Genomic DNA, 27,082 nt, shown 5'->3' on the forward strand with positions numbered 1-27,082 from the left:
GTCTGGCTGCAGAAGCTGTGGGGAGGGCAGGGAGGTTTGTCACTCCTCAGGGCAGAGCCCATGGGGGTGTCAGGGGCGCAGTCCCCCTTTTGCCAGCCTGTCTCTGAGGCTCTCCAGAAACAGCGGGGAACAGGAGTTCTGACAGCTCCAAAATCCCCCATCCTTTGAAAGCCATGGAGGAGATAGAGCAGGGAAGCTTACTGCAGCCATGAGTCCCTGGGTGTCCAGTCATGGGGACAAAGAAAGCACCCTTCCTTTTTAAGAGCTGGGTATGATAGGAGTCCCTCTGTCCTCACACACGTTCGTCCAGGTTCAGCCATTAGTGTCGTGCGCTTAAACATCTCCAATATGGCCTTTCCCTGTCACATTTGCCTTTGAACATCGTTGTCTGATTTATTCCAGTTTTATCTATATTTCTCAGCATTTCACTTCAGTTTGGCATTCTGTTGTAGGACTGTGCATACATCTCTGAGGATGTACTTTTTTATTGCATTGTATTCTCTGCTTAGGCTTTCCGTCCTGGTTTTTTTTTTTTTTTTTTTCCTTGTTTTAATACAAAATAAATAAATCAGAAATGCTTATGAAAGAAAGCCATGATGGTCCTTTTGATCTGATGCTTCGCATATGGGTACATAATTATTTATTAAAGACTTTTTTAATGCCCCATTCCATTTAAGCTACAAAAAGAGAATATTAAAATTAGTAAATATATATTCATGCAAACACTGGGCCAAATCCTCCTGTCAGACAGACCTGACTATCAGCAGCAGTGAAGGAGATTGTGACCCCTAAGTTGTGGCACTCTTAACACATGTTTTTCAGTATCTATTCTGTCTTTATGAATGTTGTTTTTAAAGAATCATTGGAGATAATCAGATCTGGGAACCTCGCTTGTTTTTTCAGATCCTCCTCACCTTTTTCCAGCATTCCACCCTCCTGTACCAATTGATGCGAGACATCATGAGGGACGCTACCATTATGAACCATCTCCCATTCCTCCTCTGCATGTGTGAGTATTCAGTGTTCCCTCTTGCTTCTTGAATGAGTGGACAAATACATGAACCTTTGCAATGCTTGAAACCATGTACCTGGAGCACTTTTCCAGTCTTGCCAGAGTGTGAGATTTACTTTTGGAAAGCATTGAGGTTATCTGTTCATAAAGCAAAACCCATACTGGTGCTTGAGGAATTCCTGTTGTAATAGGTAGCTGGCAAAGGTTACTTATGTGTTTTGCTGACATTTATTCTGTATTATGTCATTCTGTAAAGGCTAAATTAAAAAGTGCTAAACCCTGTGAAATACAGCCGGATAAACATGTATTTAATCTGTATTAAGCTTGGTATTCTTCATAGCTAAGGTTTCCTTTCATGCCAGGGGTTTGTTTACAAAACAACCGAAAGGTTGGGTTTTTTCCCCTAGTGACTGCTAGGAAGCATAATGAAATTTTTGGTAAATTTTCTTAGTCCCTGTTGTGTGCGCATATAGGCAATCGGTTGATTGATGGGAATGTCACCCAAACAAAATGGCAAATGTGATAGAGCACATGGTTTACACAAAGATAAAAGAAATGAATACCAGTGATAACATGCATTAGAAAAGGATGGTAGTGGTGAAATCCTATAGAAATAAATTTTATCTTATTCCATATGGGGAGATGGGTAGCAGCATTGCAGAATAAACCAGTAGATGTGTCCAGAAAACTGCTAAATGCCATTTACAAGGGAGCCGAAAAGCTAGGCTTGGTAGTTCACTAAAAGGCTTGATATATACATTTAATCATATCTACTAATCACCTCTCACACTGAGAAAATACAAGAAGAAAAGCAGAAGTAATACTTTGAAGAATAATGCTAGTTGTTTAGATGGCAGATTGCTTTTCTATGGCTATTAGTTACAGCTGTGTAATTACATATATGCAGAAGAAAAATGAAGTTGTTTTAAAAGAAGTCCTCCTCTGTGAGCAGAATTAATTGATATTAACAATCCTAACTACATGCCCAAGTACACACACAATATTTTACTAACAGGTTTTTTTTTTGGTCAGTCTTCTATTACGGAATTGTAATTTCAGAGCAGATTTGCCTGGAGGTAAGTAATAAATCTGTGTTGCAGTCTTCTTGGGCATTAGAGGAAAAGTGGGTATTTATAGAGAGAGCACAGAAATTTGTGATTTATTCTTTAGGGTTCCTCAGATGCATCACCACTTATACCACAATTTACCACATAATAAAGTACACTCAAATACATGCTTAAATTTGCTGCTAAATACTGTTGTAAGCTGAAGATGGCAGGCTCAGACAGTCATTACAGGGTCATCCTAGATTTTGTAGTGCAGTCAATATTCTACATGGATGTTTTTGGGAGCTGGGGGAGATGATCCTGCTCATGCTGAAGCTAGTGGAGAATTAGTCTTTCTCTTTGTATTGGGCGGATGGGGTAGGGAGTTCTAACCTGCATCAGCAGAGGACCGTCATCCAAGACACGAGTACTGCCTACCAGCTTGGAAGAGGCTTCTGGAAGTCTGTGCCATAAGGGACCCTTCCTGACTGCATTTGCTGAACTGAGTCCTCCCTGGAGCCTCAATCCCATGAACCCAGTCCATAGTATGGCGCCCCAAGCCTGCAGCAGGGCTTTTGGGTGGGTAGACCACTGTCACCTGCTTTGGGTGACAGTGGGAAATCAGGACTAGCAGTCTACATTGCTCTCAGTGCCAAGATTTCCGAGAGCCCCAAAAGACACTGGAAATACCTCTTTCATACCTTGTCCGGCATTCAGAGGTAGTTCCTCTGACCCCAGAAATCATTCTCCTTCCATGAAAAGGTGCCCTGCTCTGTGCTGTGCACCCCTGCTCCCTGATTAGGTGGTGATTCAGCTGGGCCCTGCAGAGTCAAGGAGATCTTAGCCAGATGTGACAACTGCAGGCAGCTGCTTTAGAAATATACTCTGATATCAGCCCAAGCTTTAAACTCAAAATTTCCTTGATATTGGCCATTTTTCTCCATTAACTTCTTTTGATTCTTTTGCTCATTTGGTTTATGTCACGGTTGGAATGATGAGCTGTAGTGGACCCTTGGAGCTGTTATAGTTGGTGTTATTAAATATAAATAGGCAGTTAACCAACTTTAAAAAATCATTTGGATTTCAGCTTCTTTATAGATATTTGGGTTTGTCATGCTTTTGCAGATTTCAGGAAAATTAACATTAAAGTACATATACGTGAGGTAGGCACCCATTGGTTTTCTTGCAAGTTTTACAAAGCCTGGTTTGAGTAGCACTTAGGATCACCTGGGATCATTTCGAGCCATTACTTGAACGGCTGTTCTAGCACCCATTAAAAATAGGAAGAAAGAGCTGGATTGAAAAGATATTGGAGAATTCTGCAAGAAAATGGCAAGAAACCAGTTAGGAAGCAAATGTTTACCTGCAGCTTCAACAATGACTTCATTGTATGAGTGGTTTTCTCCTCAGCTTTATAGTACTCTCAAATGTGTGTATGAAATATAAATTAAAAATAAAATCTTAAAAAAGGCATGATTTTAGTTATCCAAGCTCCTTGAAGTATGTTCCAGAACCTGTCAAGCCTTAGTGGAATTAGTTAAGGTATAATACAAGTGCAGAAAAAATGTGTGGAAGGCCTTGTCTACATGCTACCTACAGTGTCTGCACATAGTTTTGAACACTAGCCAAGTGAAAAAGAAAAAAGAAAGCAGGAATTTTAAAGATGTTACAGGGCTCTTACATACTTGCAGATCTAAAAAAAGTGTATGTATTTATATGTGTGATTCTCACAGTTTAATTGCTGATGGTCAGAACTGTTGCATCTCAAATCTCAGCCTGGAGCCAAATTTTATAATTTGAGTTATAAACCCTAAAATTAAGGGTTTATATTTATGATGGAATTGCTGACAGATGCTTATGTATAGTAGGACTAGCAGGCATTGCTGTAATTATGCTATCGTATCCTATCATTAGAGATTTCAATTGAAAGAGGTTTATAAATTGCTCTTCCTCTTAGATAAACCACCCTACATTAAGGCATCAACAATATGGTGCAGAATTAAATTAAAATCTCATAAAATGAAATATGTTCTGTATTAGCTGTTTGACACTTAATTTGCCTCTGAATGAGTAGAGGAAATCACAAATTAACCTGCCTTTGTTTCTCCAGCCATGGCTTATTAGGTGTTAGAAACAACTGCAATTACAGCCCAATAATAACCCTCAACCCTTATGAATATGTACTGAAATGTGTCACTTTGTGTTACCAAAACCTGTTAGGACTGTGTAGTTATCTTGGAATTTCTACAGTACAGCTTTGGTTTATACTTCAGGAAGATGTATGAAACTTGAGTTGTTCTTCAGTGGCAATGGATGAATGGCAGAATTGAGGCTGGAGCTTGTGTTTTCCTTTTATTATTTCATTTTCTGAAATTCAGTTTAAAAAATCCAGTAACTGTAATTCAGTTTTGCTGCTTTACATTAAACAAGGAGTTTAGATTATGTGATAAATACCATATGATTCAAACAAGCCAGAAGAAGCATGGCTCTAGTAATTGCATTCCTTGCTTTGTTTTTCTTTGTTGTTTTTGTTCAGCTCTTTCCTGATTTCCAAAATTGATTTCTAAAGTATGGTTTTAAAGGAGGAGCTGAAGCTTATCTATGTTTTGGTCCTTGACATCTGCTAGGTCATCCATTAGAGTTTGATGCCTTCTCTGGTTGGTGTGCAGTGATTCAAAATCATGCCACTAATGAGGGTGCTTATTTGAAGTTAATACCATGAGTATGCTATTTTTCTTCAAGATCCAAATCACAAATTTATTACTGGCTAACTCTTCCAGTTGCTTCATGTCTTTGTTTGGAATGAGAGTTCTTAGCAGTGAACTGCTAAGAAGAAGAAGAGTGTCTTGTCTATTTTTATGACAGTGCAAGTGTAATTAACTTTATAGTCCCAGAACTTTTAAAATCTTAGCCAGGATGAGAGTTTTTTACTCACTAATTAAAAACAAAAGCTCCTAAGGCAGAGGCAAAATTCTACTGATGGATTTAAATTCAGCGATTTGGAAAGCTACTGTTCTTGGCCATTCATTCATTCATTCTCATGCTTGAAGCAAGTTGCATCAGTAGATTTTTCCCAGTATGCTTTCATTTCAAAGTTGAGCTGGACAGCCTTTGGAGGTGACCTATCCGGATATTTTCAGGCGCTGTTACTGTGGCTGTGGAGAGAATACGCTCCTGCAGAGATGAGACAGGAGACAACAGTCAGGTGGCAATATCAGGAATGGCTCTGGGGCAGTGGCTTGTGTACATCTCAGAGTGGTAAATGCACGTGTTGCAGGACGCTAGCGGAAAGTTAAAATTTCAGGGCTGAATGTATTACAAGATGCATCATGAATGTTCAAAACATTCATCCATTTAGTCTCCATCTCTTTCTGTTGCTATCTCCTTTTAGCTTAGCTCAAGACTACACATAAGGAAGAGTGAGCAGGTAAATCTAAGGGAAGGTGCACTGATGCTACCCATATGCTTACACTTGGGGGAGGCTGCCTTTGCCAGGAGGAAGTTGCAAGGTATAACTGGTGTATTTTAGCTTCCTAGGATCAACGGTATTCCAAGCTCCTTTTGTTTTTTTTCCTAACTGCTGATTGAGACTAGCAAGTTTGGCAGTCTTACGCACTGAAATGATGCACGTGCAGATAACCATGCATGTGCCTAACATGAATACCTTAAACAGATATTTTAAACTTTCTCAGTGCTCTGGTACTAAACCAAAGCATATTTTGTTTGCAGTCAGCTCCAAGTTGATAAAAAGGGAGTCCGAGTCTAGTGATTCTAGGGTATGTTATTTCATACCTGGTTTATGCACACATCAGTTATACAGGGGTGGAAAGAGTAGCAAAGTCAGGCCCAGACACAGTTTTCCTCATCGTTCTATTTTGGACCATGCAGAAAAAAAGGGATGCCCAAATGTGAGAAGATTAAAACGTTTGCTCGATTATGAGAGAAACTGCTAGCCACACATTTGATAGGATGTTTACGTTTTCCCAGCCTTGTTGCTGACATTGTGATTTTTCTTTTCATTTTCATTTCTAAGCTCTAACTTATTTTTTAAAATCTGAGTGTTTAAACCTCTTAAATCTTTCACCTGCTGCTTTACCTCAGTGTACCTCTAAGCTGTAGACTTGGCAAGGAGTTTGTCAGCTTGTCAGAGCATTCATTGATCCTTTCTCAGTGGGAAGGAGAGCCCCACCCAGCATGAAAAACATCACTCATTGAACTGACTTTAATTACTTTAAGACTTGGAATGGGTTTTATGGTTTAGCCAGGAGCCATCAAAGAAGAAAGACTGGGAAGCTCTTGGGACATGAAAAGATGACTGTAGTTACAGCTTTCCAAAATCATCCGTGAAAGTATTTTCTTTAAACAGGAAGAAATCTTGTATTAAATGGGAAACACCCCAAGAAATCTGTCCCTGGAAGTGAAGTGCAGCATGAAGAATAAGCAGCTGCTAATAGCCTGGAGGATTTTTATAGCAAGTCTCTGAGAAGGAATCAGCATGGTCTAGTGACTCGTTAAGAGTCAGAATTTGTTATGTGCCACAGATATGCGTATTGTAGGCTCTGCAAGCAGTGTGTATCTCTCTTTTCTTAGCTGTATTCAGGGAAGTAAAATACCAGGACCAGATGCCCACACATAAACTTCAGCAGATAGTTTTCATTCAGTGCCGGACCTTTTACAAAGCTTGGGAATAGGCCAAAACTGTGATATCTTAGTGTATAGTTTTGCATTGTTTAAAATAGTGGATCAGTGTTTTGTTCAGCTGTTCATTCTTGTTTAGTGGTATTTACCTTAAGATTTCCAGATCATAAATTCTCCTTTGTAAGCTTTGTAATGCTTGCAGAGTTACCTTTAGAAACAGACTGTTTTTAAAAACTATCTGAAACTGCGAAAAGTTTGAAGAGCAAATTAGAAGTGGCATATATTGAATTGCAGAAAAAAAGGATAAGTCTTTCTCTTAAGTTTTTGATTCTGAGCTACATTTTAAAGAAAAAAAAAGTAGGTTAAAACATGAATAAAAATAGCTAAATATTTCTGATATAGCTGTTTTACGTAAGTTCAGTTACATTAATTTGTTTAGGTAAGCTGCAGTCAGGAGTTCCTGCACTGTCAATTCAACTCTTATATATTTCTCGCTGATTTGCTCTCTCCCTTCTAGGAAAAAGCAGTATTTAAAAAAAGCTATCTCATTTAATTTCTGCTGAGAAATAAATTCTAGATCAAATAAGGATTCACTGCTAAAATCCATCCCCGTTTTAAGCCAGCACGTTTACATGAAAGTCAACAGAATTGCCTCTAAGCACCAGATTACATTTGGTTCACATCATTCATCTGTTTCTGTGGTGGATAATACTTTGTGACATAATAATTTTCTCTGGAGTAGCTAATTGTAATGCCAAGGAACTACAGATTTATAAAGGAGAAACAATAGCAGCAGATAAATACTGCACTAACAGAGGCTCTTTGTTCTTTTCATACAGCCAGCTTGATTTCAGGCTGTCTGGGGAAGCTGCAGCAATGGAAAAATTAGAGGAAAATTTTGGTGAGATTTTTAACATCGAAGGAGAAGCTTGTAAAATGTAATGGTTTGTTTTGTTTAAGATCCTTGGTAGAAAGTTTCCCCAGATCTTTGGTTTTTTTTTTTTTTTTTTTTTTTTTTTTTTTTAATGTTGAGAAAAGCACTCGAGTGGCAGCAGCCCCCAGCCCTAAGTGAGCAACACATGCCTCCAGCGGCTGGCAGCTGGCTGACCGCCTCTCTTCAGCACTCTGGAGTAGCAACAACACACAGGGCATCCTACTGATGTGACACAGGGGAAGGAAAAATTGGTAAAAGCCCTTGGAAGACTCCTCTGATGGTCTAAAGGTGATTGGTTGTCTTATCCCCACCTGAGACAGAGAGAGGAACGTGTTTGTCTGGTGGAGCCCAGTCCAGCGAAAGGGATTCTTAAGGAGGTTTTTATGGATTATGCTGTTGCAGAGGAGCAGTTCCAAGGTTTATCAGCAGCAAGGTGTCTATCAGCCCCGCCACTTAGATGATTTACCCCATCTGGGCAGTTAACAGTCCTTAGATGGATTCTTGGCTGCCAGTGAGAAGTGGTTGCCTAAGGCGGACTTTCAAACCAGTGTGAATTAAGGGATGATGGAGGCAAAAAGAATGGCCAGCAAAGTTATGCCTCAGGTCACTGTTCTATGTAACATTTTTCTGTAGACTGAGGAATAAATAGACATGATTTCAAGCTGTTGGGGTGTTTGCTGTGGTGTGGGCAGATGCGTATAAAAGTGTGCGAATTTGTGTGCGTGTGCGTGTGCACGTGCATCCTCTTTAAATAAGAGGGTGAATATCTTTGCTTACATTTGTCATGGACTGAGTAATTTTAGATCTCTGCAGTTAAAACTAATGCAAGGAGCTACTCAGAGTCTGAGGGAGGTGGAAAATAAGAGGAAAAACATTAACAAAGTGCTTAGAAAAAATGTTCAATGGCAAAACCTTTGAGACCATGTGGATCATTACCTTAATTTAACATTTAAACAAAAATATATAGAATAGCTGCAGTGCTTGAGTTCTGCTGCTTGAAATTTATATTATCTCAGTCTGTTATCAGCTGCAAAGAATGCAAGCTCTAAATATAGTGCACATTCAAAGGCTCTGAGCCTGTGGTTTCTTGGACAAAATTCCTGTGTTCTTTGTGCTGTAGTCAGCAGTATTAGTCGAGTGAGCAGATATTGACTGTGGTATTCACGTGCAGTGAACCAGAAGCAAGCCAACTCTATAGAGGCTGCTGTCAAACTTGTTGCAGTAGCCTGTGAGGTACTGGACTGTGACAGCCTCCTTTTTTTTCAGTACAGTTCTTCCACTCATGTTAAATCTTGCTTCAAAGAGAGCTGAAACGTTACAGTCTTAGTGGGGATTTTTCTTTCTTTTTTTTTTTTTTTTTCTTTCTTTTTTTAAAGTGTACATGTGAGATTCCTGTGTTGTGAGTTGGATGTTCCCTAAAGTTTGAGTAGGTATAAACTCCAAGAAATGTGAATGATGAGCAGGATGTGTTGTAGGAACACAGAGCATCTTCATCACACTCTAACACAATCTTTCCCTGATTTAAACTCCACCCTCCCCCAACAAAGACATCAAGTTCTAGAATCTTGGAGTATGGACTGAATGTAGTTGAGACTTTTTCTTTCCCAAAAGATGAAAAAACAGAGGTTAAATTAACACCTTGTTTCCCATTTTGGCACCACCTACTCATCCCACTGTATTTTTTATATATATATACATGTGTGTGTGTGTGTGTGTATAAGTCTGTATTTGTTTACATATCTCTAGCAGAACATAGGCTGTTGAAGCTGTGCTTCTAAGATGTAGGAGACTTACTAGCTGTCCCTTGCATATTCTGTGTTCTGTGATGCTAGGAAAAAACCCCAACAGTACCTTAATTTCACTGAAAGGATTGTGTTTTGTGTTCAGTGGGAGTTTCAACAGTGCAGCTTGGGCCAGGGCTGAGCTATCATTGATGACTGATGTTACTGATCAATAGAGGAAACAATTGAAAGAAGAATTTGTTTGGTTTTTGCTTTTAGGATGCATGACCAAGAAATGGCTTGGGACCTTAGTTCAGAGTAACATTTACATTGAAGCTGGGCCCTGTGAAGTTGCCACTGAAGAGCAGGTGCTTAATCCCTTCCTGCACCGAGTGTGTGGGTCTGAATTTACAGTAGATTATGACTCCATTCACAGTGGGCCTTATAGGTGCTTTGGCAATTTTCTGGAGACTCTGCAGAGGTCAGACACAGAGACAAAACATCCTGCAGCCCATGAGTCAGGAGTACAAAGCTTCTGAAAGAACGAACTAAACTATCACCTTCTTGAAAGCATTATTTATGAGGTGTTGTGACCATTGGTGTTAAGGATCAACAGAAAATCAGGGAGTATTTCACATAAGGGAGAATTTCTAAACATATCAGATTTAAGTGGCTATCTCTTTAAAGACACACATCTTTCAGTGCTGTATCTCCTTTTGAAATTCAGCCTAGATTTATCATGCTTTTTCCACTGGTCCATGGAAGAAAAGATTGATAGTCTAGTCCAGTTTATAGAGGCCACCAACGCAAATAGTCCCATTTAACAACATTGTAGACAGATTTGGCAGAGAGAGCAGTAGCTGAATGACCGGGGGCAATCAGGTGTGCTCTGCTTTGCCCTGGAAGATCACTATCAGCGTATATCATCAAGACAGTATCAAGAAAGCTTGTGTAGCCTGCCTCTGTCTTCGTTTGCCTTGCATGTTCCTTGGACAGCAGGCCTCTGTCCTGACACCTTCTCTGGGAACTCTGTTTCTACTCCTGTGATTAGATTGAATTGCAGAGATGCTGAGGGAGCAAATGTGTAACTTGTGCAGGTGTGTTCCAAGCTGGCCAAGTTATTCCCCTTAGGGATTTCCTTTACACACCTACTCTGTTTGGAGAACAAATAATGCTTCCAGCATATAGATAATGCATTTACCTCAAAGATTTCAAAACTTAATTTACTGCTTTTCAAAAAAAGTATTAAGCCAGAATATTAATTTCCTTTATGCTTGTTGTTCAAAGTTACAGCCTTACCCAGGAAATGTTTCTTAACTCCAGTTCTTCACACATTAGAACAAGACTAGCAGTGTGAGGACTTTATCTCTTGTTTCTTTTGATGGCTATAGTGTTCCAGGCATTATATATTTACCATTTGTTAGGACTAACTTGTTCTCTGGACTCCGTAGCAGCAGAATGGCTTTCAGTGCTTGCAGGATCAAAAAGCTGGCCTGGTGGAGACCAGACTTCTCAGCCTGGCATGAGAACTAAGCGTTTTCCTGATCTTCTCTAATTGCACCTCAGCCAGCTCCCATACCTGCACCTTCCATACCGGCAGAGAAAATACAAGGAGGGGCTGTTAGCAGAATATCCTTCTTCCCTCCTTGTACCTTAGCAGCATTCACCTTTGATGTAAGTGGTGCTTCATATGTCTGTGAATCCTACTGCCCTGATGATTGTTGGTGCTGATCTGTGACTTGCACACCTGCTGTTTGTGAAGGTGTTTGGAGAGTGGGAGCAGCTTGGAAGTCATGTTTTCATAAGGTCACCACTTGACTCCAGTCCCGGGTACAGCATAAATGTGTACTGTACATCTGATATTGTCACTCAGGTGCACTCTCAAAATGGCTTTTCTTTTGCAAATCATTTATTTGTCCAGGGGAAGGAGGGGAGAGTGCCTTTCAGAAAACAATCCGTGTATTTTATACAGAAATGTATATATGTAAAATTTTATTCAGGAGTTTCTGTAGATTTGTATAATCTATTTTTTTTCCTGCTGCATGTACTTTTAGATGAGAAATGCTAGCTGATATTCTGTTCAGTAACAGTCACTAATCCCTTTGAATATCAATTTTGAGCTGTCTGTTGATGTTAGTACAGAGGTTGAAAGCAAATCCAACCATACCTGAACAGAAATTATTAACGCTGAACCTTCACATCACTGTTTTGTCAGGACTATATTCTGGGAAAGTTAGAATTTTAGTCAAATGTTCCCTTCACAACCAAATATGGGTAGCAAGTACAACAGGAGAAATACAGAGTCCCTGAATTTCTCTTTTGTTGTTGCCAACTTGGTTTTGTTTTAAACAGTGAAGTTATTGTTTTATTGTATAAAAGAATTAAAGAAAAGATTTCTTTCTTCCCCATATCCCAGTTTTGTAATATTGTGAACGTGACTTACACTAGGCACTGGAAATAAAAGGGTTTGTTTTGGTTTGGTTTTGAATTTGGGAAAAGGGTGTTTCACAGCACAGATGCTGAGGACAGTGTTCACTTGAGATAATGTGAGAAGCTTTTCTGGAGAAGGAGCACCTGCCTTAGTGGGAGGAAGGAGTTAAGGGAGGAAGAGAAGCTAAAATTTACTGGAACAACAGTGTGCTTAGCATTCTTGAGTTTGAAGTAGGGAGGGTTTAGAAAAATCATAAGTGAATGAATGACATGAGGAGAAAGGTTCCAAAGTACTAAAAATGATGAAAGCTTCATTCTCTAAAAATAAAAAAAGCCATTAAATAATGAGAGTAATAACACATTAATTAGAAATACTGGTTTGCAAGAGAACAAAGTATTTGTGAAATTCATGTATCAGTTGATTTCAAAATTTAACTTTACTGTCATGGGTCATACTCATTACAAGAACAACTTCCCATGAGTTGCACATGAGTTTTTTGAGATTTAGGACAAGCCTCAAGCTTTTCCTTCCGGTCAGATAATCCCCCTGGTGGATGCAGTAATCTGGTCCTCATGCTGTGGGAGTGGATCCTAATTAGCAATGCTGTTTTTCCATGGAGAGTGTTGCTTCGCACAGGCAGGAGCACTCTGCATGCAGACTGCGTCCTCTTCTTATCTGTGAACGGTAGAGAGAGAAATGAGGAGTAATTGTGGAAACCATTTCTCTTTTAGCTTTGCACCATTTGGTTGTTTTTCTTCTTCTCCCAGACATGCATGCATGGATGTATGTGTACTTTCTCTGTCCTGCACAGCAACATCAGGGTTATTTTTAAAGACATTCAGGCATTTTCTGAGTGTTTTTGAACCGGTTCATAATTCACCAGTATGTTACTTTTATAGAGGTTGTCTTTGATGATTTTTTGTCATATATGCCCACTGAAGTTTCAGTGTACTCAAGCATTAGAAAAGCCACTATTCGAGCGTCTTTGTTTTCTTTGTTGAGCTGTTTATTTTGGTTTCTTCCCACACAGTTCCCTGGCCTCGCTCTGACAACTGCTTTTCTGCATGAATTACATTCCTCGGGGCCGCAAGTCTCCTAATTCTTCCAGTCGATTTGATTCCTGCCTGTGTGATTAGTCCTCTGCTCCAACACACAGTTGGTCTTTGCCAAGCAGGCTGCTTCCTAAGTGCCTTTAACATGAAGACTAACTACATTTTTTAACCTCATTAGTGTGTAGGGCACTGCTTCATTCTGGCTTAATAATATGGCCACTATTGAATCATCACTTGCTCTAAAACAGGTTACAAAAAGGTTAGCTAAGTTGTCTGTTTTTCTTTTTGTATGACTGTGCTTTTGCTGGGGAAAATCTTTGAGCTCATGTCCATTTTTTAGCATGCAAGTTGCTTTTTTGAAAGGAGACCCATAGATTCTACTCAGGTAGATTTATGATGTTATGAAATTTTATATTTGTGTGTTCAAAAAGAATCATAGCACCTATTTGGAAATAGCAAAACTAAGTAATAAAACCACTTAGAAAATGTGGCTTTGGAAGAAAATGGGAAGAAGGCTTGGGGGGAAAATTTCCTACTTGTTTCAGCTTTAGAAATGTAAAGGCTTCATCCTCACCAGTTTAAACACAGGCTTTTCACTATAATGCTAGATTTACAGCAATGCAGCCACAGTCTGCATGGCTTCACTTTGTCGCATGGGTTCAATTTTTAGCTGAATGTATTGCCACTAAAATTTAGATTTCAATTGCAGGTGTGAATAAACATGAATGGAAAAGACATTCCTGGGCTTCCAAATGTTGTAAAGGCAACAGAAAAGTTTTCTGAGAAGACAGTATCACTGGGGAGCTGGGGGAGAAAGGAGGCAATGGGTCACATGCCACTTGTGATGGTGCATTTGTGCAGTTGCGTAGCACAGCCACTCAGAGGGTGAGACTTCATGATTAATGGTGTTTATTCTTGACAGAAGCCTCCTTTATTTATCTGCAATACAGTTTAGTGATTTTATCAGTCACTTGAATGAAAAATATTCAGTCATACCAATATTGCAGTGTAAATTGAGTAGAGTCACTTTTTATTATATCTTTCAGCCTTATCATCTGCACAGTAATTTTCTAGCAGGGGTATGATATAGAAAGGCTGGATTTAGCTGTACTTGACACAAAGCCTCTTCAATTTCCTCTAAAAGTTCAGGCTACTCTTAGAAATACGTATAAATACATATATATATATATATAAAAAATATAAAAATATATAAAACCCTCTTATCCAAGCAATTTCGGTATTTGAAAGAATAAAGATAAAATGCTCTAACCTGGATGTGGGAAATGTTGTTCATATGAAAATATCTAATAGCTCTGAAGCCACTGGTGAAATGCTCTTTAGTGTTTAAGCTTGTAGCTTAGTGCAGTTCTTTTTGCATGGCTACGTAGTCTGACTTTCTTCTAATCAATCATCATCCAACTCCAATCAGCATACAGGCAGAGCCTATCGTTCATCCTGGGTGTAATTTCAGAGTTGAGGACTATAATGGCCATATACAGCACATTAGTCACTGCGATAACAGCTAGTGGCACTCCTGAGGAAGGGGGAGGATGGGGAAGAAGAGGAATAAAATTCTTCTCATTCTCACAGTGCATTAGTGAAATAGGAGCAAATGTTAAACAAATGTTTATTTAATTAGCTGACTTAACAGCATTAAGTGTGAGAAAGCTCCTGAAACTCCTTTGACCCACTTTTGTGAGAGAGGAGAGGAGCGGCAAGGGAGGCAAGAAAGGAGTACATTAATGCAGTCCAAATTTATATATGTCCACATACTCATATGATGCTGCCTCTAGTTAAACACTGGAAGGGATGGCAGGCTCTGCCTGTAGCCTAGAGGAGGCTAAAATTTGAATAGAAAATGGGACCACCTTTAGGGCATTGGAGGAGAATTGCAGAGCAGAGAAGTTTGCTGTAGGAATGCGGCTGCTAATTTTGCTGCCCAGTCTGTTATTACTAACAACAGATAATGAGTTGGCTGTAGAGCTTTTAGATTTTCCTGCTGCACTTCGTGCTACAACATAGTTTGAAGTGGAAATAGTGTGTGGAGGTCCGTGGCAATCTTATTCAAATAACACTTTCTTGTCCTGTGCATCTGTTTTATATATTCATGATGATGATTTCTGCATCAAATGCAACATTGATACATTATCATCCACACACATTAATGTACAAGTTGGTACATTACATTTACAGGTCAGTAAACTTGGAACCAGCTGGACAGGGGAGGAAAAATTTAGCAGAACTGAGGTTGGGCTGTCCTGTTAAGGTATAAGGTCTTACTTTACTTATGGTTCAGTGCAAGCTGAGCAAAATAAGGCAGTGCCTGGGTAAGGCTCTAGCAGAAGCAAGCGATGGAAATCACAATAGCATTACTTCTATTAACTGTTTACATTACTGCAGTGTCCAACAGCTCTGTGCAGGATCGGAGCTCTGCTGAGTGTTGTGCAAATAGAAGGAGCTCTGCCAGGGAGAGCTCAAAGTCAGACCTCTTTGGCAAATGAAGTTCTGGTGAGTCAGCTCTGATGGCCTCAGGGTTTACCAGCCCCAGCTATTTCCTTGCCTTGGGGATTATCCCTTCTCCCTCAGCAGGGTTTCGTGCCTTTGCCCCATTTACAGTCTCACAGCTTTGCTCTGGCTTCCTGAAACCGGGCCATGAAGTGGCCAGAGGCAGAGCTGTTCTGCCTGGGAGGGGCACCAGCTGGATACTTGGAGGCTTGCACAGCTGCCACAAAATTTGCCAGCTAACCTCTGGTAAAAGTCTATAATGGGCAAGTGGCATTTGCAGGGAGTAGTTATTGTTGGTTACTTTTCTGTATGTTTGTGCCCTTTGTACAAGCAAAGAAATTGCCAAGTAAATCCATATAATCCTCCCCTAGTCACTTAGTTCTTTGCAGCATCCTGAGAAGGATTTGGAGAAAGGAGAAGAAAACTGGGATGCTCTGTATTGCAGAGGCCAAGGGGATAGTGTTTCAGAGCAGTGCTAGGAGGGAGCAACAGTGGTGAGTGGATGGAAGGAAGAGGAAAAGGAAAGGCAGGTTGTTGAGGGGAGATTACTCGAGTGTGAGGAAGAGAACAAAAAGACTCTTGACTTGAGTCAACACTTGACTTGAGAAATACTGGGAGACAGTATTATTTACATGTTTTTGTAATGAAGGAAATTAAACAGTCAAAACTGTATCAGCATACACATTTAAGGAATGTATGTCAGGACTCCCAAGTCAAGACTGTATCACCAGAAGCAGCAGGTGCTTGCTGTAGTGAGTACAGGTGTTACTATGGGCGGGAGATCATCAGTGTTACAGCTGACCTTATGTAAACAGCATTCTGTTAAATAACAGAAATGAATATTCATTGCTTTTGATGGCCTAAACTATTCTTGAGGAAATCCATAAGCTGATGTTCAAGTTATTTATGAAGTCTTATAAGTAGCAGACAGTGTATGTAAAAAACCTGGGTCTGTTCAGGCAGCCCGTCAGCTGAAAAATAGGAATACAGTCACTGACCAAGAATTTAGTGCTTGATTAATGTAGTCAATTTTTAACTGTAACTGCATAATGGTAACACTTGCCAAAGAAGGAAAGGGGAACCAGAGTAATATTCTTTAGCTGCCGGTCATTGCTTAATTGCCATGCACGTTTCCTGAACCATGAACATCTCTTGTACAGTGATTTGTGTCTTTTTTTTTTTTTTTTTCCTGCAGTGATGCAGTTAAACTTTATGTGGGAGAAACTTTTTATTCTAACCCCAAGTGAGGTTATTTGTATATTTTAGGAATTTACATACCAGAACTGCACACAGTTTGTAAGGCATTGTCCTTGCCTCAGTGAGAACATGTTCATAACATAGGATCTCTTGATATGACCTTCCCACTGTAGGTACTGAACATTTTCCAAGTGCTTTACCACAGTTTTAAAGATGGGAAAAGAGTGGATCAGGAAGACAACAAACCTGTACAAGGTAGACAACAGATAAATGATGGAAACCAAACCAGAGCCTGTCTACCTTAGCTGTATCTACCTGATCTAGCTTCTATGTGAATTACATAGGCATGGACCCACTCATGATTTATTTGAACATGTATCTACTGAATGAAAGATTGCTACCAAATCAGATTCTGTGACTTTATTTCCCTCTGCTGACGACAGTTCCAGTGTGACTTTTGGAGGAAAAGTGAGAAAATAATCACTAGGTGTTGAAACATGGAAAATGATACAGGAAATCAAGAGGGTTTTTTTGTATTAGGACTTAAAAAACATGCTCATGTTCTCCTTTTTCTTTATTTCTACCATTAAGAAAATATACTTAACAGTGCTTACTCTTCTGCAGTACTTGAGCTGTTTTATATGAAGTGTGTTCTAACATTTCCATGTATTCAAATAATTCTTTAAATGTTCATAATAACTTGCTTAGTTTTCCAAACTCCAAGAATGTGATATAGCAGCTTTGAGGCAGTGAGTGATTCCAGGGAAGCAGAGTGCCTATTTGAAGCTGGAATTTCTGAAAAAAAAAATTAGGTATTAAAAATTACTTTATTGATTTCCCATAGTATGTAGAGCTTTTCAGTGCTCTACATTCAGTGAGAAGTGAAAAGAGAAAAGGAATGTGAATTGCATTTTAAAAATCGTCAGTGCTGGTCTCAATCTCCTTACATTGAAATCTCAGAGCTTAACTTTATTAATATAAAAACTTTTTATTAGCCAAGTGTTGTCTGCTGGTGCTGAAAGGTCAGTCTGTACAAGCAAGTATGGTATTAAAGAAACAATAGAAATTTAACATGGATGATATTACAAAAGGAATTGAGCCACATGCTTTAGAATAGGAGTTACCACATGCCAAGGAAGTTCTTGTTTGTTCATCTTCCAGGTTCTACTAGAAATAAGTGTTAATGTTTTGCGGCAGACATCAGACGGTTACTGCAGGAAAAAAAAAGAAAAAGATAAAAGAAAAGCATCAGAGGCAGTTTAATGAGTTTAATATTTTTTCAGTTCTCCAGGCAGGACTGAATGGAATAAGTATAAGAGAAACAGTGTGGATATCATTGGTATGAGAGTTATGCCATCAATGCTTGCTTCAGCATTGAATAACGTACTGTTAAATGATTAAATATCGGGGTTTGAACTTTGACACATTCATAATATAACAAGATGGATGAAAAGGCAATAATAAATTAGGTTATGTTACAATATTTCATCCCACTTCGTTGACAAGCTTTGTTCTGTGAGATAGATTATTGTTCCATCTGTAACCTCAGCTCAGTGTCATATTTACAATGTTATAGTTAAGGATCACTTGCTGTTTTCAATATAAATGTATTTTTCAACAGATTCATAAAAGAGCCATTTAAAATTTTATCAGGACAAAACTTGGCATTAAGATTTCCAGTCTTGGAGTTATAGTTTCCTTTAAAATCAGAAAGAGCTTAAATCACCATGATTTTTTTTTTTTTAAGATGGGTTGTGCTTAGAAAAGGCTTTTGTCCAAGCACAGCTTAAAGTTATTTGGAAACCATTTTTGACTGATCTCTGACACCAAACCAACCTCAAAAATAGTAGTCTAGAGTTTCCTGTGGCATAGACCTTTGTGGCTGTTCTGAATGGCTTTACATCTGCTTCCAGAAAACATTGCTATTGAAGAATGCCTGTGACAGGTGTGGGGATTGTACTATGCCTTTGGACCTCCTGTAGTTTCCACAGTTGCAAGAGCTAGAACAGGGACAGTTTGCACTGTTTTGGTGTTTTGGCATGTATTAAAACAATTAAAGCATTCCAAAGCAAGTAAGTACCCTGACGCCACTAATTGGTTGTAATTGTCTTGAGTGCCCTCACTGGAGACCTGTACCAACACCTCACTCATCCAGGAACTCCTTTTTAGCTGAGCTGCCTGACCTCTGTTGCAGATAGTGCCAGTTTCTGGTCCTGCTCCTGGCTGAACTCAGGATCTGCGCTGTAGGGAGCTGTTCTGGATAGAGCCCTCCAAACAACAGTAGAACTTGTCTCCTGACCTGTCTTTGTCTGTCTCCTACTCTTGACTGGCACAACCCCGATCTGGTTTGTCACTTTGTCTTGTCTCAGACTGCTGATTGACTGTGTTAGTAGCACCTGGCTCTGGTCACTCAGATCTGGTGGCATGGAGTGCATTGCCTGTGCCAATCTCCTGGCTTGCGTTTTTTTAGGGAGCAGCTGGCCTTTGCTGCTCCCCAGCACCCTGAACTGAGTCTCTTTTCTTTCCAACCCCCCCTCCTCAATTCCTTACTCAGTTACATGCATGAATCCATGTAAGATAGTTTCATGAACTTTGATGGACTTGATAGTTTGATGGACTTTCCATCAGTAGAGCACTGAGAGGGTGGTTGAAAGGACCCACAGTCAGCAAGCTCTGTGCTGGCTTACCTACCCACGGGCTTTCACCTCTAGTCAGAGCCAGGCAGCAATATTTCACCTCAAGTTAGCTGTTCCGTTAATACCAAAGAAAAGGATAGGATTTGAATTTGGGCAATCTGATCTTCCTCTTTTTAAAACTGGCTGATGCTTAAGTACAAAAAACAGCCAAAAGTGTATGGTAGGAGTCCCCGTATCTCAGTTTTTTCTGCCGATGGAAAGAATGTGGGATCCTTTAAAGATAATACTAGGAAATGATCAGTGCATGCAGATCATTTTGAAAATGTGGAACTTGCTCATGCTTGCCTCATCAACTCTCAGATTCCCGTCATCTTCCTTCACCAGTTAAAAAAGAGCTGTATAGGCTGGAAAGGGAATTACATTTGATTTTGTGGTGGATAAAATCCAAACCTGCTGCTAGTAAGTTTTGTGCAGAGTTCATCTATTGCAGCTATAAGCTGCAAAACAAAATGACACACCGTTTTTCATGAGTAATAACTGAAATCTTGCAAGTGGCTTACCTGTGGTTCTGCAGTGGCCAGAAAAGCCATCACTTTTAAAAAAAGTAGCTTCACACATACTGTGATTTTCCCTACAACTGATGTTGTTCACAGCTGCTGAACTGGTGTGACTAAGTAATTAAGACTGTGCAGACACCTCTGCAACAATTCATCAAAGTAGTGTCATGACTAATAGGAAAAAATACACCTGTTCACCCTTGCATTGATGTCCCTGCCTTGGCACAAGCTGAGTAGTTGAGATTCCCCAGAGCATGAGAGTTGGGACAGGAAAAAGCTGGCAGGCTGGATATGGGTGGGGAGTGGGAAGTCCTGTGTTAGATATGGAAGCTGTGTGGCACTCATGATATTTCAACACCTTAGCAGTGAACAGGAAAGCCTTCTAGACAGAAAGGAGGAGATGCCTTCACAGCTAGCCCTGTTCTCTGCTCCTTCGAATTTACGTTGGGGCTGTAGATACAATCAAGGTTACTAATAAAATAATAAAATCATCCTAACGTGCCAGGATAAAATTAGTGGTGAAACACAGTCACAAGATGTCCATTACCCACAAACCTAGAGACCTTCAGCTATGTCTTGAAAGTGTGATCAGCTTTGTCTGAAATTTGAATTGAGTTCGCAGGGTCTCTAGAACTACCTCTACAGAGGTCCTGATTCAGAAAAGAGCATACATCTGCTTTGCTCCCTCCCTTAAGTGGTCTGAATATGTTGTATAATGGAAGAACCCCTGCACAGGAGAAGATGCAGGGCAAGTTCTGCCTTCCCATGGTTTACAGGTGAGGCATAAATTGTCAAGCGGTGTCACTGAAAATCTCCTTACCTCTTCTCATGCTGAAGCCTCATTGCATCCCATGAAGCAGCCTGAGACCCAAGGCTGAACACCATTTAACAAGATGCATGGCTAGACTGCAGGATGCTGGGCTGAAGGGTCCTGAGTTTGAAGGAGGGTCCCCAGCTTCTTTCCTTCCTCATGACAGCAGAATTGGACTAGATGACCTTTAAAAGTACCTTCAAATCCAAACCATCATATTAACCTGTGCATGTGAAATAAAAATTACAGGGATGGACTGCCACCCTGGAGATTTGATTTGTTTGTCACTGAATGAGTATCTGCAGAGCCACTCCTGGGCTGTACTGTTTGCTGTTTATGGGATAAAAGTAATTCTTTACTGGTACACAATGAGGTTGCAAAGCAACAATAAGGGTGTTTGGCAGCACCCTTTCTAAAAGCTGCATTTTAGTTTGAAGGAGGGAGTTAATACTTGTGAAGGATGTTCACAGTGAAGTTAAATCACAGAGGGAAAGGAAGGATATGTGACGTTTATTGGAAAAAAAATCAGAATTATTCAAACTGTGGAACTGAGAGCAGATGAAGGTGTGAGGGAAAATGGCTTTGTAGGGAATGGAGGGTCTGGGAACACAGAGGAGCGAGAGAAATCCAGACTGAAAGTGAGCACAGAAGTTAGCAGCATGTTAAAATCAGGTGCTTAAGAGAAATTTGGAAACATCAGACTCCAGAGCTGGGAATTCTTTGTGGAATCTGATGACTCCTCATTTCTGCCTCAGATAATACTGTTTATATGCCTGCTGTTGATTGATGTTACCCAGGTCAGTGTCCTTTCCCTAGGATCCTAGGAAAACTAAGGAGCTCAGAAGAGGAGATAGAGCAAGAGTCGAGGCTCTGGAGGAGAAGAGTGGCTGAGTCCTGGTGTCCTTGAATGGCTCTTGTTGGATCTGGAAGGAGAAGCTGACAGCCTGGCTCTTAATCTTGCTCTTGCAGCAGCATTTGGCTGTTGGCCAGCTGGAGAGGGAATCACTGAGGCCGATACAGACTTTCAGCCTTCTTACATAAGTATTTAAAGAGTTTTCTGTTCAATATGCACCAGATAAGGCTAGGGCCCTGGCCTGCCTGCATGATAAAAAATGCACTTCTACTGTAAAACAAAGGTACTTTAGAACCATGCAGATAAAAAGTTCTCTGAGGAAAGGAGGTGTCTGGTTTGCACAGTGGTGGAAAGTGGCTTTTGGCTTCAGGTTCTCAGTGCATTTCAAATATAGTGAAGGCATGTTAGTGAGTGGCTTAGGTTTATGTGGGCCACTTGCTTCGGTGCCAGAGGAGTGACTGCACTGTTGGTAACTGCTGCTAGCACAGAATGCAGCTCTCTTAACAAACTTTGGAGCAAAGAGGTATTTTCATGCAGGAAGGCTAAACGGGCTTACCTTGCAGATAGCTCTTGGAGGGTAAAAAACACAAAAAAGGTCAAATAGGGAAGAGAAAAAAGGGGGAAAAACACATCAGGAGAAATCTTTATTCCTCACATTTTATAAGTCCTCATGGATTTAGTGGCAGGGAAGCTGGCGTCACGTTAGGAATTCATGACTTTGATCACAGCCCCATTTATGTGCTAGCATTTCTGAGCTGGTGGCAGGGCAGAATTGGCTCCTATGTAAGATTATGTTCTGTTGGCCTTTTAGGTGATGACAACTACCTCTATTGATCATGATATGTGTATGTTAAAAGGGAAAAAATACTTGTTTGATTACTCTTTGTAAGGCAACAGCATCAAAGGAACAGGCTGCCCTCCTTGCTCTCACAGCTGCTGCCTGTGTCTGTGCTGTATATATGCTAAATTAATTAGAAAAACAGGGACAAAAAGGCATTTAGTTTGGGTCAGCCAGTTGGACTACAGTAAATGCATGACAGGCTTAATCGTTGTCTTTTGCCAAAGAGCAGGTTGGCAAGGGTAGGCACTCCAACCCCTTCTGATGAAATTTGAACTTTTTCCAGTGCCTTTGGAGATGGGATGCTTGAGAGAAAAGTCTCCAAGCAGAGCCCAGACGCTGTGGTATGACAGGATGGAATGATGGGGAGAGTTACGGTGGGTTATTTATCTTTTGTCAGCTGTGAACTCAGCTTTCAGCCTTGGTTCCTCACACATAACATCGAGGGCACCAAGCTTTCTCTTCATAAAAATGATGTGCGTAATTAAGAGGGCCTTGTTAAAAAACATTGGTCACTGGCACCATACTAAAACCACACATATGCAGGAGTCTTTCTTCCTATGCCAGCAGGTTTTGTGCATTTCTCATGGGAAGGGACAGCAACAACAACAAAAAAAAAAGCTCCAAAAACCCATCTGTCTTAATGGCTTACAAAGTTTGGGAGTCCTGAAGTGATTTCTGTATAAACATGCTATCATGCACTTTCAGAAAGAGTAAGCTGGCAAATGAAGGGCATGTGTGCAGTGTGGCTCTCAAAGCTGCATTTTCAATACCCACGTGGTTTTGAAGATGTAAATGATTCTGAATCTTAGTATGTATTTCATATTGCAATAAGAATTACTATGTAATGCAGTGTGCATATTTTTCACTAATTGAAGTTATTTTCTCCTTAACTCCTTGGGGAAAGGGTATTGAGGGGTTTAAGGTTAAACCACACGTAAAAATCATGTTCAAATTGGTTGGAGAAATATTGATAATAATGGGGACAGAGAAGAAATAATTTGCCATCCTTTTTCTTTCCAGACAGTTGACTTCAGTACATGTGCAACCTAGTTGTTATTCTTTAAGAAACAAGTGTGTTACCTTCATAGTATTTTTTCTTCATTGTGTAGATAACCTGGCTGGTTTTGTTTTTCTTCCTTTTGTTTCTTCCAGGCCTTCTGCCTTATCTAGTAGCCCAACATACTCAGAGCTTCCATTCCTTAGAATTTCCCCGCACCGAAATCCTGCTGCAACATCAGAGTCTCCCTTCAGCACCCCTCACCCGTACATTAACCCCTACATGGACTACATCAGGTCCCTGCACAGCAGCCCGTCCCTCTCCATGATCTCAGCAGCCCGTGGACTCAGCCCAACAGACGGTGGGTTAAGACAGGTTTCCTGTTTTCTGTCATTGTCGCAACTTAAGTGATATTAATCTTGTCAACATTTTTCCCCCTTGTTCAAAGCAGCTTCACCAGGTTTGTCAGACATACTCATTATGTCATAAATGTTTCAATACTTCATCAGCTGATCATGGCTCATTTGTACATCTCACAAATGTTGAAACTTCAGGGAGAAGAAAAAAAAAAAAAGCTGCCTCATTCAAAATTTATGCTGAAAGGGTGGTGTATGTCTTGTGATGTCTTTTGTTTGTGGGGCTGACATGGGGTGTAATTCTCATCTCCAAAAAAAATCCGTTGTATCTGGGCTGAATTGAGTCAGATTCTTCATGAGTGCACGTCAGTGTATAACCATGGATTTCTTCAGGAACAAAAGCCTTGTTAATTAAAATAGTGTTTTTCAGTCATGTAAAGCATGCACTGACTAGTTACATTTAGTTAGTAGTTCTGTTAAACTTATGCAGAATTACTTCAGTTTATCATAGCCAGCAATATGGCCGGATGAAATTAGGCTTATCTAGAAGTGGCTGATGATCAAAATTGTCCCTTTTAATCTAAATGGTGGGCAGTATACTTGAAATTCAGTGCTTTAGGTCTCGATGTGACCATGGCTTTTATTTTCCAGGCTGTTTGAGCTGAACTGAACTCTTGTCATTATTCTAGCCCATTCCCTATTCATTTCAGTGGGAATTTTACTGAAGTGAGCCATCAACAGAGTTGCAAAAAAGGCTGTCTTGTTAATAGTAGGTTTTTCAGAAGTGGATAAACATAAGCAGTTTGACATTTCAAAATTTAGCATTTTCTGAAGGGAACTAAAATAGAACATATTCAGAATGAACTATGTAGAGAAAGGTAATTAAACTGGTACTTGAACTATGGGAAAGATCTTCCCAGTGAATTCAGAAACTTACCAGAGTTAAACTGCCTTTAGCTGAATTTGAAAAATGAGCGGTGCACCCTATCCAAACGGATAACTAATTAATCCTCGTTTATAAGAATATATACCTTTACAGTTAGTCCATTAGTTATGGGCACATATTCTTATGAGAATAAATTTTAATGACCTATTGTCAGTCAGGGTATATGGCATGCACATAGGGCTTTCCTAGCAGCACTTTGGATGTTGCATGAATTCTTGCTAATTCTACCCTTTTTGTTTTAGCAAGAAATATTTTTTAAAAGAACATACTTTTAAAAAAAAAACAAAACTGAATGGTCAGAAAGGCAGGTTTTGACTTCAGGAGCTTTGGAGCTTTAGATACAAAAGGGCAAAAATGACAGAGCTATAATGTAATGGCATATATTGAGAAAACTCTTGAGGTGTGCACTTGGACCTTTGATAGGAGCTAATATGCAGAATACCTTGCTATCTTCAATACTCTTCAGGATCCATTCCTGCAGAATTTGATTTATGCTTAAGGTATGTTCCAATGGCACACAAAGGAATGTGTGGAGGAAACCATCTATCACCACCTAGGACATTAAGCTATATACAGTCTTGGTCTCAGGTGAATTCACTTGCAAAGATGGTAGGTACATAAGGTTGTCTGACCCAGCACCCAAATGACACTCCAGAAACATCCAGAGATGTCACAGGGTAGAATTTGTTTTCAGATTTTGGCACTTAAATGTAGATGTGTACAGTATAGAAATGTGTGATCTTGTTGTGTTGTTCTGCCGTTGTAGTCCAGTGAGTTGAAGGAAGGGAAGCCTCAAGGAGCTCTTCAGTTGCTCAACAAATGGACACTTGGCATGTTAGCAGTTGAGTCTGGAGTGCCATCATAATTATGGTGATGCTAAGGTTCGTCTGTCCACAGTGCAGGTGTTTGGTATCAGTTCAGGTCTGTGAAATACCCTGCCCTAATTCCACCTGCCACCTCAGAAAGACAGTTTTCTCCTGCCAGCCTATGTAGCTTGGATACTCCAGGCTTTCAGGTGGCAGGAAAACTCAGGTGTGGACAGTAGGGCTGAGTACACTCTGTATTAATGCTCATCCCCTGAGCTTTGATTGCTGATTATATACAAAGCCTTAATCTGTCGTAAGTACGTGCTAAATTTACTCGAATAAGAATCTCTGGTCAGGTTTTAAACAAATACATGTTACTTCACACTTTATGTGTGTTCACACCTCATCTTTGATCAGTTACCACAGCCCTGGTGTTGCACAGCATCCAATGAAAATACAGTAACTTGAGTGAGGCATTGAAGATAATCGAACAGCATGCTGTTGAAAAGCTGCAAGTTTGTTCCCTGGAATCCATAGTCTGTTGTATGATCAGTCAGGTATACAGTGAAATGCCTTTTTCAGGTGTGGATTCCTGGGATCAGAGAATCTGAATCATGACTTGAGCACTTTTAGAATGCAAATGAAACACTCTTGTGGTTTAGAGGGGTACATGCACATAATATACTAATAACATAAGGGACACCATGGCTTAAGTGGTATAGCATTTGAACTATGAAAACTTGGAAGTTGTTATTGCTCTTCTGAAAGCCATAGCGAGATTTCTCTTGCTACCCTAATTGCTTTAGGACAGTTAGATAATTAGATCAGTGTACTATTGGGCTCAGTCTGTCGACTCACAGATGTGGGAATGGCCAGGAGCCAAAACAATCTGGAACATAACTCTTGTCACTTCTCCTTAGCCAGCAGATTTGGTGGGTCAGGGGTGGCTGAGGACTTCTCTGAGGATTTGGAGCGGAGGTAAGGATGGAATGGTGGATGTGTGTAGAGGAGAGTGCTCAAATGAAACTCAGCTGTGCCTATGGTGCAAAAGCAAATGCCTCCGCTTACAGAAAAACAGGAACAAAGCTGGAGCTACTCTGGAATAAACAGGAAAAATATTCCGGGCTGCAGGTCTTCCCATTTACCCTTCATTTACCCTTCAAGCAACACATCATTTAGTAGGCTAATTTTTAATGTTTGAGGGAGGTAGTAAGGAATAATCTTTTAAGAGCACCAGAGCATTTCTTGGCATATGGAACATTTAGCAATGAAATAATGTGTTCACTGTGTTTTCTGCAGCAGTTAATTTTAAAGTTTGCAGCCAATGTTATTGTTAGTTAACCTAGACACTTATGTCAGAAAGTTCAGGAAGTATTTTCAGTCTGTCTGGAAATACACCGTGGTTGCCTACTACTGTAAAACTTTAAAATCAGCGATTCAGTGTAAGTTACCTATCTATTAAAATTTGGTCTGAAGAATTTCTTTACCATTTCACAGAAAGTAGACAGATTGTATTGAATTGTGAAATCAAATTGTAATTTGGAAAAAATACCAGCAACTTTTAATTTATCTCAGTTAAATTTTTATGCCATTTGTATTCCTGTTTGATGTACTTACATCTTTCACAACTCTTTCTTATATGTTATATTTAACATTTTAACATCAAAAGCACATTCTTTCATTTTATTTGGTAGTAATAAAGGCAGATTATACACTTAAGCAATCTGTTGCTGAATTAGCTTT

General features: G+C 39.9%; 1 protein-coding gene across 2 annotated transcripts in view; it reads left to right on the forward strand.

Moving 5' to 3' along the window:
* Positions 1-27,082, forward strand: part of GLI3 (GLI family zinc finger 3) — a 189,262-nt gene that overhangs the window by 97,502 nt on the left and 64,678 nt on the right. For both annotated transcript variants that reach the window (XM_066322818.1, XM_066322825.1), the window contains exons 3-4: positions 904-1,009; positions 23,387-23,592. In XM_066322818.1, coding sequence (XP_066178915.1) covers positions 904-1,009; positions 23,387-23,592 — 312 coding nt within the window. The remainder of the gene's footprint in view (positions 1-903; positions 1,010-23,386; positions 23,593-27,082) is intronic.

Source organism: Sylvia atricapilla, chromosome 1 (assembly GCF_009819655.1).
Source record: "Sylvia atricapilla isolate bSylAtr1 chromosome 1, bSylAtr1.pri, whole genome shotgun sequence".
Lineage (NCBI taxonomy): Eukaryota > Metazoa > Chordata > Aves > Passeriformes > Sylviidae > Sylvia > Sylvia atricapilla.